General features: G+C 38.8%; 1 protein-coding gene across 1 annotated transcript in view; it reads right to left on the bottom strand.

The window, feature by feature from the left end:
• Positions 1-15922, bottom strand: part of LOC145445039 (uncharacterized) — a 53648-nt gene that overhangs the window by 11828 nt on the left and 25898 nt on the right. Inside the window, exon 3 of the mRNA XM_080323136.1 lies at positions 6992-7188. Coding sequence (XP_080179262.1) covers positions 6992-7096 — 105 coding nt within the window. The 5' untranslated portion in view covers positions 7097-7188. The remainder of the gene's footprint in view (positions 1-6991; positions 7189-15922) is intronic.

The raw sequence follows: 15922 nt of genomic DNA on the forward strand, positions 1-15922 counted from the left end.
CGGTCGTGAATTGCCCTTTCGGGTATAGGTATCTCTCGATCGGTGTTGAATATGTATCAAGTAAATAGTCACGTGATTGATCCTTAGTTAATGTGTATATTGCAAATTATTATATATTACCAATTCGAGTTATTCCCAGCGTTTACGGTGATTACGACATCAATATATCGTTATTCTTATGGCGGGGGTGGCATGCGGCTATTGTGTCTTATGGATGCGGCGGTGATTCGTACTTTCGGGTATAGACTGCGGGCGGGATGTCGTACTTTTAGCAAAAAAGGGTGTGAAATAGTTTTCTAAATCTAGGAATCAGTTGCTTGGTAATATTTTGGTAATTAGTTTACCACAGAGCCGGCGTAGACGGCGATTCGAATATCAACAATAACCGCGTTCACAAACTAACACTTCAAATAGCTGTGAAACAGTTTGCAAAACTCCGCGATCGCCCACAAGATAATGTCTCGGACATAACCATCTTTAGCGACTTGGTGTTACAGGCATATCGATCACTCACGCGGTGAAATTTTCGTAAACAGTTTGGCACAGAGCTTGATTTCACTCGTAAGATTCAATAAGTAACGAATAACAGACCGCCAGTGTCGGTAACTTGAATAGCGACAAATTGTCACTTATTTCCGCTCTAACCCTAATCCTTTGTGAAGTGAACGCTTATTCAAAAGGGTGTGATATAATTTTAAAATCCAACGACCACTCACCGGATAATGCTTCAGACATAGCAATCCCTCATGCCCGCTCACAAGGTAATATTTCGGGAACTAGTTTGTCCCAGAACCGTCGCAGACGGTGATTCGAAAACCAACAATTTGTCACTTGCCCGTGATCGCTATATGTTTCACGCCTCCCGAATAGTGGCTGACTTTAGTTGCGTGATAAGATCCATGAAAATATTCAATTAATGTGTTAGTTTGTCAACTTGAAATGTAACTCACTACACAAATCAAGTTGAATCGTATTTGAATGTATTGATTCGACCCAACTCAAATCCTTTGACAAATCCTATTAACGCGATCTGTTGAATCGAACGTAACCTGAATATTACTGACGCCAACATTCACCCGCATCGGATCATTCACACATTCCACGCCGCTGTTTTAACACTTATAGAATCAATACCAACTATCTCTAACCCGATAATATTCAATCATTTTGGTAATTTGCCAACTTTAAATCCATTCGCGGGATGTACTAAAGGTAAATCCAAATAATCCAGAATGAAATATTTGGACTTTGACATTGCGTGAATTGAAATAGGTTTGACAAACATGACTACCAACTTTCACCCAGTCACATTTCAAGATTATAGTTTGAAACAATCCTTGAAACTGACAACACTATTCACGACTCCGTTTCCGTTTGTAAAATAGAGTTTCAGAAATACTATCACTATGACAACTCAACATTTTAACATCTCGCCATGCACAAACGAGTAAAATACAAAAACCTTGGTAAGTCAATCCGTTTGTAGTAACTCACCAAACCAAAACAAAAAGTGTCCGTATGAAAAGTAGACAAGACTACGCGAGTAATCACTACAACCCACAAACATGCCAACTCAGTTGTATCCATATCCCATATTTTTTATTCAACTGTGAGATGAAGTAATTACTACTTGGCGCGCGGTTTGAGATTAACACATTACATTTGAGTATACGAGATTTGAATGTCTGACCAACGTAGTTGAGAATTCTTACAATCGAACGCAGGTGTTATATTGAAAATTTTCACGTATTGACACATTGATTTTGACATATGAGATTTTGTAATAGTCGATCATGACTTGATTATTAAATTATGACATTATTAGACCAGGGTTGTGTTGAAGGTTATTGCGATACCAACAAACTTTTCAGAAACATTGTTAGTAACATATCGATTTGTAAAACTAGATTAACATATCTGAAATGTTTTGATTGGGAAGATTAAGCCGTGTTCGTAAAAACCGCGCAGCGTATTGTGGAAATCAGGAAATAATTTACAAATGTAATTGTCTCCAGTAACCAAGACTAAAGATGAAACAACAATTTTCTTTGTTGAACAATAACCGGTACAATACTTTATCGTCGTAATCTGCGGTGGGAATTGAAACACTTTCGCACATTTCCCGGTGTCAAGATATCACACTAAGTGAATTGACATATCGCCGCTTGATTAATGCTTAATCCGTTCGCACCATTTCACACACTTTGATCATTACAAAAAACAAATTGGAATATGTTTGCTAGATGCATTCAATTCAGTTAGAAATGTCTGGTACACAACAATCGTAATATCGATGAAGTACTTGCTACATTGTAATTCACTTAACGTGTTTTGCATTGTTGTTCATTTGTAGTATTGATTGTTTTTGAACCCCCAAATAATAATTCCCCGACATGAAACCAAACCGCTGGAAGTCGTTACCATCACAACGAAACAATTGTACGATGTTTGCCAAATGTATCCTACAGTTAGGTGTACTAGAATTATTTGTCAAAAACATACACCGACAATGCATTCGAAAATTTTTCCGTTGTCATTCGCTAGAGTAAATGTCATCACAATACTCTGTCACTAAAAGACGTTACTTGTATGTGATTGAATCACCGGTAATTAACTAGCTAAATCAAACCCCTAAGTAATTTCACACACTCATTGGATATTAAACATCACCGCTTAATCGTTGTGGGTCGTTTTTCTAAGTATAAATTATATCCACCCAACCGAAAACAATTTTCACTCACTTGGTTAATGAAGCCGAGGTCGACATTCGATATTTTGTTTGCGGGAAATACTTTGTAATAAACACACTGGAGTGGTTGAGCTTTACCATCATCAAGCTGTCATTTGTATCGTTTAATTAACCGACATTTAGCGATTGGCGAACATACCGAACGATACACAGTCACTTCGAAATACTCCGTTGATCGTAATTTCCATCATCATAATAATCGAAGTACAATTGTTTCGAATCGCTGGAGTGGTTGAGCTTTACATCATCAGACTGCCATCTGTACATCAAGAATACATCCGACTTGTAACTGGGTCGTTTACCTAACCGAGTTGTATGCACAGTTCGATATTTAGCGATTGCAGAACATACCACTTCGAAATACTGCGTTGATCTCAATTCCTTTGTCGTGATAATCGAAGTACATTTGTTTCGATTTCATAAAAACCAACTTTTCTATGACATGATAAATTTTTGAAAAGTTATGCTTAGAAGATTGGTGCATCTCGCGAAAAAATAATATACCACTCATATTGATACTGTTACTCCATTAAACCGTATTTTCAAATGAGTCGATTTTCAACCGAGCAAAATTTAATACTTGAGTTGTCCCGCTTACTATATTTAAATGTAAACTCACCCGTCTTTCAACAACAAAGACATGAATGAAAAGTACACAAGCAAACACAACAAGTTTTACTTTTGTTGGACACCAATTATTATCCCACGCATCTCATTTCATACTAAGTGTATATGAAAGATATTCATGGCACACGAAAATATTCGATATTCCATGCTACGAACATACGCAATGATTGGTGACGCTTTCACACTATTTCGATTTAGTGTAACAAAAACAACAACAACAATTTTCACTCTCTTGACTTATGAAAACAACAGACGAACCTTCATTCAATATTTTGTTTTTGTCAACTAGTTACTTTTTCAGGTTTAGGAGACCCCCAGAACTCTTACAGAAGTATGAAAGATATTTACATCACACAAAGTAATCAACTTTACTCGATATTCTCACATTACGAAACTAAAGAATGGTTGGTTTGAGTCTACAAACTGTTTCGTTACCTCAAGAACTTTATTGTCTGAATGGATGTTCATGTATCTTGATAATCAAATAGCTCAACACATAACTAGTATTAACAGAAACATTAGAGTTGTTTACACAAAAGTTTGTATGTGTACAGTATGCGAATACCATGTGTAAGTCCAGCACAATTGTGGCATCCATCCGGGTTTAGTTAACACAATTTACGACACCGAGGTCGCCTCATCTTTCGTAAGACAACAAACCAACCAAGGTTTCAGGATATGTCCATGTCATAGCAATAAATCAGCTACTCCAACAACAGAGTACATATGTTTTCTAGTTACGGTGCTTACATCTTACAAAAAAATCAATCTACTTTGCCAACAAAAAGTGCTGAGTCATCAAGTGATTGCCCTAGCAACAAAACAGCTAAACGTACTATCATACAAAATGGCCGTTATAGTCACCAACGGTACATGGTACAAGTAACAAGTCTCGAGAATCCAGTTATTGAAAAAATGTGAAAGTGTTTCTCCTGCGCCAAGTCGTTATGTTGACGAAAGCGTATATTGTAATATCATGATCGATTTGCATTCGTTGGTCACAAAATGTCACTACTCTAAATAATTATTTTTCACTCAAACACAAAAGCATACTTGTCACCATTCGTTTTCATCAAGTACGAGTTCAAGAAACTTACTTACTACGACATGAATTGTTATTTTTATGTTGTTTAAATAGGTAATCGTTATTTTTAGTAACACTATATCAAAATCATCGAGGTGTTCTAAAAGATTTACATGTGGTCTTGTGGTTTTAATCGAAGTACACAGCACGATTTAATGTAGAGTCGTCTCTATTGTACAACAACTCGGTAATCGAAATGCATGCATTAAAATTTAAACAGCGATCTTGTTTCATCACGCGAAAAATATGTTCACTATCGCGATACTCTGCACAGGACGTGTAAATCCTTTTCACCCTCATAATAGTATCCCAACGGCTACCGGCGACAACGTTTAACAACACCAACGACACTAAACATACGATACCTACCCAAGTAAAATTTCCATTTTCACCTGGAGGTCAGCCGTTACCTGAGTAAAAATACCATTAATCTTTGGAGATTTATCGTTTAATCAGAGTAACAAAACATTTTCACTTGGGGGTCTATCGTTTCCAAGAGTAACAAGCCTTTGGAAATCTATTTTTCCCTGGGTAACAAACCTTTTTCACTTGCAAATATATTTTTCCCCCGGGTAACAAACCTTTTTCGCTTGGAAATATATTTTTTCCTTGAGCAACAGACCATTTTTACTTGGAAATATATTTTTTCTCTGAGCAACTGATCATTTTTACTTGGAAATATATTTTTTCCCTGAGCAACAAACCATTTTCACTTGGAAATGTATTTTTTCCCTGAGAAACAAACCATTTTCACTCGGTGGGTCGTCGTTTACCTGAGTAAAAATATCATTTTCCTTTGGAGATCTGGCGTTTACCCATTGTAACAATACATTTTCACTTGGAAATCTGTCGTTTACCTGAGTACAAATACCGTTTTCACTTGAAAATCTATCTTTTCCCTGGGTAACAATACCATTTTCGTTTTGAAAACTGACCACCACACCGGCCAATTTGATATTTTTTGTATATTGTTACAACAGACAGTGACAAAATATACACCAACAACAACTCCGATGCATTTGTGTAATCGCATACTCACTTGTTCTGGTGCATCCCATCAAAATTGACGGTTAGCCACACACACACACACACAAAATAACAATGCGCTATTTCGATATGACTGCGATGTCCGGGTTCGTGCTTCAGATTTTCCAGAATCAATCCGTCTAAAGTTGTAATCCCCGACTTTGTTAACTGGTTGATACACGGATAACAATCTTCGGAAAATGTGGGAATGCATGCTACCCATCGTGCTAACGATTCCAGGTTACTTGTAAATAATTTTCATGCTCACCCTATACAGATTATACGTACAGGGACATGTAGCGGTAATCGGTTTGGTCAATACATATCGCCCAATTTAGTATGGAATTACAAACCCAATACAGGTCAGTCCATAACCGGATCCGGATATTCAATGCAAAGCGATAAAGCAGAACCAATGCCAAATGTAATTGAACATGTAGATTCACAACCCTTGATTTTTTTTCGTGAAAAATGACAATACATATCGAATATATTTTACGATTGTTCAACCCTACCAAGTATTCACGTAAATGTGGTTTATGACATTACATACAATGTGTCGGTGTACAAATGTTGGGTGTTTATGCACACATCGGTATGACCTATAGACAACATCATCATACCCTCCAGGACTTCGTTATTGCATCGCGAGTTCAATAAAATCAATTTTGTATATTCAATCGGTGGCATAGACGACGGAAGGCTTGGAGATCCAATGTAAAATTCAGACAAACAAACGGGTATATTTGTCCATCTTGGTTATTCACTCAACTACCGTTGGTGCTCTCGATACAGCGAACGGTACAGTATGCAACGCATATCATTAGAGTGATATATCCACAGGTAAATATGATCATGGGGGTCTGAAAGGGTACCATCATCACCACGAGTTTTCACGGCACATCATCGCCGCAGCCTATACCAGAAAGGGTACCATCATCACCGCATCCATAAGAACACAGGGAACATCACCACCACAAGGGGTGTCAAAAATGGTACCATCACCACCCCGGGTTTTCAGGCACATCACCACCCCGCCCATAAGAGCCCCATGCAAAAATTAGCTGCTCACGAGCGATCAACTACACTACTAACATCACGTCCAACTTTCTAGCTATGGTGCACAGACGCTAACCAATCTCATGCTCGTTCCTATGAACTAAGCTTGAATTTGGCTGGATTCCCTTGTTATTCATAATTTCTGTCAATTTTCAAGTTTTTGCAAATTGAGTAATTGTAATTGTAATCTAATTTGGAAAAACTGCGCTTCAATTCTAATCTAATTCAATTTGAAAGAGCTGATAATCTACTAGTTGTCCAAGGCTGGTACAGTGTACACTGTACACATGTTGTGTAATAGGAAAACAGTGTATATTAATGCAATAGTAAGATACATAGGCAATATAATTGCTTAATTTGCCGAGGCACACAAACAATTTCATTTTACTGATTTTCGAAGTTATGACTGCAAATTGAAGTCATCTGTAAGGAATGAAAGAACTCACCAGTCTAATATCTTGCAGCATTGGAAAGCTCTTCAAAATTTCAGCAACGCCACCAAATTCTAGCACCTCCAACTGATTACGTCTGTCGTGATGAGTGTACTTCATGAGAGTGATGACATTCAGCCAATTGGCGCCAGGTCTATCGAACTCTGTTTCCAACTGCACGCTGGCATCTTCAATCGTTATATTAGGGTGACCTTTTGAATAACATGAGTAGTTATATAGATCGGTCTGGGTGTGCCTGGGGTTCTTATGGGCGGGGTCGCATGCTAACGCGAAACCGGGGGTGGCATGCTAACGTTTTCATCTTATGGCGGGGGTGGCATGCTAACGTTTTCGTCTTATGGCGGGGGTGGCATGCTAACGTTTTCGTCTTATGGCGGGGGTGGCATGCTAACGTTTTCGTCTTATGGCGGGGGTCGTGAGCGGCTGGAAAACCGGGGGTGGTGAGCGGCTATTGTGTCTTATGGCGGGGGTGGTGAGCGGCTCTTATTTCTTATGGCGGGGGTGGCGAGCTAACGAGAAACCGGGGGTGGCGAGCTAACGTTTTCGTCTTATGGCGGGGGTGGCGAGCTAACGTTTTCGTCTTATGGCGGGGGTGGCGAGCTAACGTTTTCGTCTTATGGCGGGGGTGGCATGCTAACGTTTTCGTCTTATGGCGGGGGTCGTGAGCGGCTGGAAAACCGGGGGTGGTGAGCGGCTATTGTGTCTTATGGCGGGGGTGGTGAGCGGCTCTTATTTCTTATGGCGGGGGTGGTGAGCGGCTATTGCGTCTTATGGCGGGGGTGGCGAGCGGCATTTGTGTCTTATGGGTGCGGTCGTGATTCGTACTTTCGGGTATAGGCTGCGGCGGTGACTCGTAATGAAAACTCGTGTTCGTGATTCGTACTTTCGGGTATAGGCGGCGGCGGCATGCTAATGTTCCAGGTATAGGCTCCGGTTGCATGATAGCGTTACAGAGATAGGGATCGGTCGCATGCTAACGTTTTCGGATATAGGTGGTGGCGGTAAGTCGTACTCTCGGGTATTTAGTCTGCCACAGAGCCGGCGCAGACGGCGATTCGAATATCAACAATAGTCGCGTTCGCAAACTAACACTTCAAAAAGATGTGAAATATTTGTAAAATCCTACGATCACTCACAAGATACCACTTCCGGCATATCGATCTATCACTCAATACACAACCAAAGTTGAATTATAAATGAATGCGTAAATTTATCACCTCGGCATCAAATTTCGAAAACAACAACTTGATGCTTTATGTTCTCACTCTAATTTCGTGATACGTGTAATAAGTGTCGAATAACAGATACACCACCGGCGAGACTTGAATACCAACAAATTGTCACTTATTTCTATTCTAGCCGTAATCCTTTGTGAAGTTAACGCTTATTCAAAAAGGTGTGAAATATTTGCAAAACCCCGCGATCACTGACAAGATAATGTCTCGCACATAACCATCTTTCACGACTTGGTGTCATAACCATACCGATCGCTCACGCGGTGAAATTTTAGTAATCAGTTTGTCACAGAACTTGATTTCGCTGGTAAGATTTAACAAGTAACGAATAACAGACCGCCAGTGTCGGTAACTTGAATAGCGACAAATTGTCACGTATTTCCGCTCTAACCCTAATCCTCTGTGAAGTGAACGCTTATTCAAAAGGGTGTGATATAATTTTAAAATCCAACGACCACTCACCGGATAATGCTTCAGACATAGCAATCCCTCATGTCCGCTCACAAGGTAATATTTCGGTAATTAGTTTGTCCCAGAACCGTCGCAGACGGTGATTCGAAAACCAACAATTTGACACTTTCTGGTGGTCGCTATATGTTTTGACACTTCGAACAGTGGCTGACTTTAGTTGCGCGATAAGAATTATGAGAATATTCAACCAATGTATCAATTTGCCAACTCGAAATGAAACTTACTACACAAACCAAGTTGATTCGTATCTGAATGTGTTAATTCGGTACAATTCTAATTATTTTGAGAAATCTTTTCGTGATCTTTTGATTCGACCATAACCCGAATATTACTGACGCCGACTTTCAGCTACATCGAATTATTCGCACATTCCACGCCGCTGTTTTCACACTTATAGAATCAATACCAACTATAATTCTACAAGAATCAAGAATCACAAGTATGTGCATTATACAGTTATTGTCTTTATCAACATGAAATCAAACTCTTAACAAAAACACGCATCTTATCACTCGTCAACTCTATCATGAAAATCCTCGAGTCCTTATCATCAAAAATGTTATAGCGCGGCGTCGGAATCCATTCGCGAGATGTACTAAAGGTAAATCCAGTTAATCCAAAATGAAATATTTGGACTTGACATAGTCCGAATTGAAATAGATTGACAAACATTACTACCAACTTTCAACCCAACCATAGTTAGAGATTATACGCATATTGATTTGAAAAAAGTAATGAAACCTTACAACGCTATTCACAGTTTTCCGTTTGTCAAATAGAGTTTCAGTAATTACTATCGCTATATTTTAATGTGTTACTACACACAATCAAGTCAATCAATGAAATAGCACCTGTTGTAAATATTTCTTACTTGACAACCACTTGTGCATACCACGATCGAGTTGCGATGCGATGAGTTGAATCGGAATATTTCAAGCTACTTTGTCATATCACGATTTGAAGTAGGATTACCAGACAGACAGGGTAAACTTTCACTCCAATGCGTTTCAGATTAATTTATTCACACGATCACCATCTCGCTGTCCTCACACTTACACAATCGCGTACTGTTCCCACTCACAACTTCGGTACGACATTTCAACTTGTCACAATAACTGATTATTCACATGTTGATTTGAAACAAAAGAAGCCTTGAGCAACTTATCTGGGTATTTTTTGTTGTAATCGAGTGAACGGAAATAGTATTACACCTCGAAATTTTAACATCTTACCATACTCAAAAGAGTAAATCATGAAAACCTTGTCAAGTAAATCCGTTTGTAACTCGGCCAACCAACTATACAGAAAGAAGAAGACAAGATTACGCGAGTACATACAATCGCTACAATCTAAAATCCATAACAAGTTCGGTTGTAGTCATATACCACCAAATCATCTTTGTTCAACTGTAAAAGTCGTTACTATGCTGTAAGATAAAGTAATTACTACTCGGTAAATTTTATAAACCAAAGTAAATACTACTCGGTGTGTGGTTTGAGATTAACATATTACATTTGAGTATACGAAATTTGAATGTCCGAACACGTAGTTGAGAATTCTTACGATCAAACGCGGGTGTTATATTGAAAATTTTCACGAATTGACACATTGATTTTGACATATGAGATTTTGTAATACTCGATCATGACTTGGTTATTAAATCATGACATTATTAGATCAGGGTTGTGTAGAAGGTTATCACGACACCAACAAACTTTTCAGAAACATTGTTATTAACATATCGATTTGTGAAACTAGATTAACATATCTGAAATGTTTTGATTGGGAAGATTAAGCCGTGTTCGTAAAAACCACGCAGCGTATTGTGGATATCAGGAAATATTTTACAAATGTAATTGTCTCCAGTTACCAAGACTAAAGATGAAACAACAATTTCCTTTGTTGAACAATAACCGGTACAATACACTGTAAACGAAAATGGTGTGTTTCAAGGGTTTCCACCCGACCGGATGGTGTGAATCGAGTAAATTCTCCATTGTGGTACGAAATCTGTATTTCACACCCCAGCAAATGGTGTGAACGAGCCAAACACACCCACACTCAAATATCTGTTGATTTTTACACCCGTTCCTTTCCGTTTAGGGGTGAATATCCGGATTTCCACCCATTGTTGATTCCCATGCTAACCAATAACCGTATACATTATCATAGATTTCATTAATTGAGTATACGACAGCTCGACTCCACCGTGATAAATATAGTAATTTTTGTCGTTTTCGAGTGTGCTATTGTTATTACCCGGTTGGCCAAAGTTATTGATTGGTCACAGGAGCATTGTTCGGGGTTCTATACACGAATGGCTTGGGAAATAACACGCTGTTGCCGATAGTTTCATAGTTTTATTCTGCTGACACACTTTTTCGTTAAAGTCAGAAAATGTGCCGAATTCTGTCGCTGTGACGTGATAATGCTGTAAGCATCCATGTTGAAGCTGTTAAATGGTAAATGTAAAAAAGTGACAGCAACAGCAGTGTAATAGCAACTGGAGCTTTAACTATATGACCAGAATGAAAATACCGATGTTCTTACCATACTGATGAACAGCTCGGAGAAATCAAACAGATTATTCAATAAAATGAATAGTGACATATTTTCACCTAAAATCTAAGCATCATTATTTACCTGTCTGACACGGAGATAATATTATAGGCAAGTAGGTCGTATACGTTATGAACTATATCTGATCATCTTAGTTAAGCGAGCGAAACTATGTTACGGACTAGACCTAACCAACACAAGGTAGTCGCTCCGCTATGGTGATATGGAGTAATAGGATATAGAACCTTCGGAATATTTTTCTGTACAGGATTTAAGTTTCTGGAGTACAGGTATCACTGATCAGTGATCATTTATCGCGAGGTATAGTTTCTGAGTTTCTGAATAAATCATATGGCCGTTATTTTCAATTTATACTGAGTTTATAAGCTAATTAATTGGTTGTTTTATCATCTTTCCGCCGCGATGAAGGTAGCGGCCGAGATGTGACCTATTTAACAGGCTTAGGATCAGATACCGATCAAAAATGCAGACCGCATGATTCACATTTACCATGCTTACGATCAGATGCAGATTAAATAATGTCAACCGCAAGATTCATATTTAACTGGGGTACATCTAAACTAGGTTTCATCAGGTGAATTTATGTTTGTTCACACGTACAGTATGGTATCCTGCTGGTTTTTATTATCGATGAAGATAATTATTAAGTCAGTATCAGCATATGTTGTATCACATAGCGCTAGCGAGAAACAAGTTTGCTGCATTCATGAAAATGAAAATATTAGTTTAATCAGACTAGGGAACACATATATACATCTAATTTGCTTCGCTAATCCGTGCGTATGATGTTTATATGTATAATTAGTGATAAGAACATAGGAAATTTCCACTGAGCTTCAATCGTCCGACATCCATCCGAGATCCGGGTCCGAATTATCAAGAGAATCGGCCTTCCAGTTGTGGTATTGTTCGGTCATAATACACTGATATTCAACCACCAATCATTTGGATCGTTGTCGTCCGCTGCTAAATCATCGCTCTAGTTGGGTGGGTCTTTCTAATGTCTATATTCGTCTTATTACTGTGGTTCGTCCGTTATGTAATTTTAGCTTGTATCCAAGTGCCCGATTGCCCTAATTTCATTGATTTGAAGTGTAGTGAACTACCGGCACAGATCCAATGGATGATTTTGAGGTGAGGAGCGGTTGCAGTATCGTAAAGATCCTGTCTGATTCTGTTTATTTTTGGTGATTGTGATTACCGGTTCTGATTCTCATATTTCCGTATGAAGTGTCGTTGCATATAAAGTAATATGAGGAATTATACGTATTCATACAACATCAAACTGGAAAGTAATAGTGTAGTCATTGTTATTTCCTATTATTGCATATAGCCACATGGAAGTCTGGTCTAATCATTATTGTAACTTCCATTTGCCGGTACTGTACTGTGTACTCCTCTCGATGTTATGTATATAATGGCATAATGCCATGATGTATCAGATTTCGGCTATGTATGACGATTAGAAAGCTTCACTGCTGCCTTCAATCTGCTCTCACCACATTAGAACCAAAATTTGAATGAGCTAGAAAGAAATGCCAGTTTGTTTACCATAGCTATGGCTAACAAAATGAATACTTTTGTTTAATACCGGTACCAATGGTTACCACGTACATAAGCAAATTTTATACTTCTGTTATTGGTCCTTTGCCTAAAAAAGTTTGGTAGCCGTGTTGTAGACATTCATAGGTCAACTTGCATGTGTAATTGACTTGTGAAAATATCAAGACATAATGTAGTAAAAGCTGCGGCTTCTTGGTATACTCCCATATAATTTATTGCGATGGAAAAGATAAAAGAAAACATTATGCAGCAACAGCCAACAGAGGTAGAATAAGTACCGGTACCAGCAATTGAAAAGCTGTTCGATTAATAATGAGATTTGAGCTAATATATTGACGCACAAGTAATTGAGGTTGTGATTAGGGCTGGTCAAAGTCAAGAAGGCCTAGACATACCCAAGTGATTTGAATCTGAATCTAGTATTTGGCTTCGATTAGAGTCGAGTATATGAGTATCGCTCATTATGACACCATACCAATATGAAAGATTTGCAAAATTCGAGTATTGACCTAATATGCTACTACAAAGAATAATATAATGCCAGTAAGCAGTATATAGAGATAGCTTTGATGTCGGTAATTTTGTATCTTTTTTACCGTATGAATATTTCATTGCAGTTGTGACAGTGTTGTAGCAGTGGCGTAGCAGCCACTTGGCGGTTCTGGCTCCGCACAAGGGGCGGCAGGCTCCAAGGGGGCGGCAAAATGAGGCTGCACAGTGTACACAACCGGCTAAAAGCAGGGTAGGCCTAAAAGCTAAAATTCAGTCAAACTGGTCTCAATCGAAAGCTAGTGTCTCGCTGATTCCGATTATGGTAACATGGCATGGAACCACTCCTAAATAGCTGTCAAGACCGGTTGTTCCTAATGTTGGAAGCGCCACAACACAAAGACCCATTGACCATGATAATGGAAATTATATCGAGCGATTATTCGGAAAAATGCCGATTTTCAGACCAGGAATTTAATTATATTTCCGGAATCAGGGCAACGATAGCTTTGGATTAAGATCAGTATTGTTAAATTTGACCGCTCGGAGTGCCAGGGCAGTGTGTTGTAGGTAGGTTGATCACGACTTCACAGATGTATCATTTATACTTTGTACTACGTGTTTCGTATGCTCTAAAGCAGAGGTCTCAAACACGCGGCCCACAGAGACCCGGCCGAGAATCGAACCTACGACCTACCGATCAAGAAGCCGGACGCTTAACCATTACGCTATCTTGTCGGCAGTAATGATGATTCATTTACATTTACAGATTTAAAACTTGAACTGATCACATGGTGTATGTAAGATGTCCTGTCCTGGAATGTCTTTTGTTATTTCCAAACAAAACTGAAATGTTTCATCATATCCGCAATCATCACAGAACTTGCACGCACTTCCAATGTGGCATTGGAAGTTGCACGTCAATATACCGTACATTCCAAAGCTATCGGGTTCATGCGATCCGGCGCCATGGTTTGAGAACAGGTGTTTCAGCTCGCCATGTTTCTCAACCCAACATCTCTACTATGATGGGGCTAGATGATGATGGAAGTCTGTGTCAACCTGATTCACAGCACGAGGCTGGAGTGAACTCCGGCATTCATCTGGAAGTCGAATTTGGTATGATGTATATGTCTTTAAGAGAACAGCATTTTCTTCCGATCTCTACATGCAATAGCATCATGGACAATTTTGTTTATATGCTGGATGGCAACATGATAGAATCACGAGGGAGGTGTGTCAAAGATACTTGGGATGCAATTCGGTCTGAATCTGGGTATCGCCAGTTTTGTATTGCCAGAGACATGGTTGAACCTATATCAATGCCATTTTATGATTCCGTTAATGATGCAAGTTCTTCCAGCTATTGTTATATTCCAATAATTCCCACTTTAAAAAAGTATCTATCCCATTCTGATGTTATGAATTCGATATCGAAGTCCACTGAACAAAGGTTTTTCGCTGGTGAACCTGTATTACACAATTTTTCAAGTGCAAGAGTGTTTAAGGAGTCAGATTTTTTCAATTGTAACAATGAATGTTTGTGGCTAAACTTGTATACAGATGAATTAGAAGTATGTAACCCACTAGGTAGCTCCAGAACAAAGCACAAATTGACATGCTTTTACTACACTGTTGGAAATATAGAATCAAAGTATCTTGCAAATTTGCGCAACATTCATGTTTTAGTTATTGCTAAGTCAACTGATATCCATCGCTTTGGTTATGGTGCCGCTCTTGGTGAAGCTTTGAAAGACATGGAAATACTAGAAACACTTGGGTTAAATGTTAGCTTCAATTCAACCAACAAACATTTCCGGGTTGGTATTGCTGCTGTTTGTGGAGACAACCTTAGCAGTCATTACTTGGGAGGCTTTCGAAAATGCTTCAGCAGTGGCCGAATTTGTAGGTTTTGTATGTGTGTGTATAATGAATTAAGAGATGTCAGTAAATGTTCTGAAAACTCATTCGTTCTGAGATCAAAGGCAACTCATGGTGAGCATGTGTCAGCTGTCTTGAATGACCCTTCCCTTGAGAGTGCGTATGGTGTTAAACGCAAATGACCATTTAGCTCTCTTGAATCATTCTGTGTTATTGACAGATTTCCGTCAGATTTGATGCATGATATTTTCGAGTCAATCATTCCAGTCACTGTCGAGGTCATACTTGATGAACTATGCCGTCAGGGTCATCTGTCCAAAGCTCAATATCAACAAAAATTGACTAGTTTCCATTTTGGCAGAAACGATTCCCGCAATGTGCCTAAAAATGCTCGTCTTTCACTACGTTCATTAAGTGCAGCTGATAGCTGGTGTCTTTTCAGAAATTTGCCATTTATACTATTTGGTGTTGTCCCGGAAGAATTTTCTGAATGGAAGCTTTATACATGTCTGTCTCGCATCTGTGACTTGGTTTTTGCACCTGCTATTTCGCTTACTGGTATAGCGACTTTAGATGTGATTGTCAGTGAGTTCTATCAGTTGTTTTTGCAAATATCCCCCGAAAAGATCAAGCCCAAATTCCATTTTTTATTGCATTATCCAACTCAAATACGAAATCTCGGCCCCATGCGTCTTTACTGGTGCAT

The sequence above is a fragment of the Botryllus schlosseri genome, chromosome 1, assembly GCF_051294905.1.
Source record: "Botryllus schlosseri isolate E-star chromosome 1, Bs_hap1, whole genome shotgun sequence".
In the NCBI taxonomy this organism is placed as follows: domain Eukaryota; kingdom Metazoa; phylum Chordata; class Ascidiacea; order Stolidobranchia; family Styelidae; genus Botryllus; species Botryllus schlosseri.